This window comes from Acyrthosiphon pisum, chromosome X, assembly GCF_005508785.2.
Source record: "Acyrthosiphon pisum isolate AL4f chromosome X, pea_aphid_22Mar2018_4r6ur, whole genome shotgun sequence".
NCBI lineage: Eukaryota > Metazoa > Arthropoda > Insecta > Hemiptera > Aphididae > Acyrthosiphon > Acyrthosiphon pisum.
In genome coordinates this window covers 120,017,837-120,019,715 of record NC_042493.1, presented here as the reverse complement: position 1 = coordinate 120,019,715, position 1,879 = coordinate 120,017,837, and the positions used below count along the sequence as shown (strand labels likewise).

The 1,879-nt window shown below is 37.9% G+C and overlaps 1 protein-coding gene across 1 annotated transcript in view; it reads left to right on the top strand.

The window, feature by feature from the left end:
• LOC100168267 (zinc finger protein 271-like) overlaps positions 1-1,039 on the top strand; it is an 11,652-nt gene extending 10,613 nt beyond the window's left edge. The window contains exon 3 of the mRNA XM_008182374.3: positions 78-1,039. Within this exon, the coding sequence (XP_008180596.1) occupies positions 78-960 (883 nt within the window). The 3' untranslated portion in view covers positions 961-1,039. The remainder of the gene's footprint in view (positions 1-77) is intronic.
• Positions 1,040-1,879: the final 840 nt, after the last annotated feature.

Sequence of the window (1,879 nt, the reverse complement as noted above, 5' to 3'; positions counted from 1 at the left end):
GGACTGACGAAACAACAGCGCAAAATGAAGAAGAAACTTAATCAGTGCGATGTCTGCGACAAGTCGTTCTCTAAAAGTACCAATTTGATGATACATCGACGCATGCACACTGGAGAAAAACCGTTCCCTTGTGATGTATGTGAAAAGTCGTTCTCTAAAAGTACCAATTTGACAACGCATCGACGCACGCACACTGGTGAAAAACCGTACGCGTGCGATGTATGTGAAAAGTCGTTCTCCGAAAGTACCAATTTGACAACGCATCGACGCACGCACACTGGTGAAAAACCGTACGCGTGCGATGTATGTGAAAAGTCGTTCTCTCAAAGTGGCGATTTGACAGCACATCGACGCACACACACTGGTGAAAAACCGTTCCCTTGTGATGTCTGCGACAAGTCGTTCTCTAAAAGTACCAATTTGACAACGCATCGACGCACGCACACTGGTGAAAAACCGTACGCGTGCGATGTATGTGAAAAGTCGTTCTCCGAAAGTAGCCATTTGACGAAACACAAGCGGACTCACACTGGAGAAAAACCGTACGTGTGTGATGTATGCGAAAAGTCGTTCTCTCAAAGTGGCAATTTGACGAAACACAAGCGGACTCACACTGGAGAAAAACCGTACGCGTGCGATGTATGTGAAAAGTCGTTCTCCGAAAGTAGCCATTTGACGAAACACAAGCGGACTCACACTGGAGAAAAACCGTACGCGTGTGATGTGTGCGAGAAGTCGTTCTCCGCAAGTACCGATTTGACGATACATCGACGCATGCACACTGGAGAAAAACCGTTCCCTTGTGATGTATGCGAAAAGTCGTTCTCTCAAAGTGGCAATTTGACAGCACATCGACGCACACACACTGGAGAAAAACCGTTCCCTTGTGATGTATGCGAAAAGTCGTTCTCTGAAAGTGGCAATTTGATAAGACATAAGCGTACGCACATGGCACACTGATAGGAAGTATCAAAGAACTATGATCCAATGAACGTATTAAAATAAGATATATCTTGATAATATATTACCTATCGGTCAATGTGTTAATTTTATCGAGTAAATAGTTTTTTCTTAATACTTAATAAATTGCTAATTTTTCATATTATGTTTGAATAAATACTACATTTCGTATGGTTTTTAATGTTTAAATATAATGTTTGTGTTTCTCCTTTATTGTCATATCCCAAGCACCGCATATCTACCACGAAATTATTAAAAACTTATTTTCACCCACCAGTTCCAATTCGACCAAGAACACTTTTAAATCAAACGCGGTAACCCACCGAGCTACAACACTTTGGCATGTATAAAGATTATTTAAACACTATTTAAATAATTCGATAAAAAAAACATTATAACATAAATTATACATATATATTATGATAAGATATTCAATACTTGATGTTAAAAAAATAATCAGTCTTGCTACATATTATTATTATAATTATTTTAAAAACTTCGATAATATTATAATACAGTATAATGACAGTTACTTCCGTGACATCACCTTTTAGTGTCGTCATGTAATAAACGGCCTTAAAAACTTTTATATTGCTCTTTATTCGTCTCGCTTATATTATATTTTATTCACACGATTACTATACAGTATACACGTACCAGATCTGACGTCTGCGTTGTATAATAATATTGTTGCGATATTGTTGCACTTTGCGTCCAGAGTAACGTGATAGGTACATATCGTTAAGTATTTAACACGGTATAATAATATATGGAAACACGAATGCGTGTCACGTTTAAAGAAATGAGAAATTTAAGTCCGGCTTATGTGGGTAACATCGTGGTGACATATATGACAGCAAAAAAGTGGTTCATAACGAGTGTGACCAGAATAGTTGCAAAGTACAGCATTATTATTGTT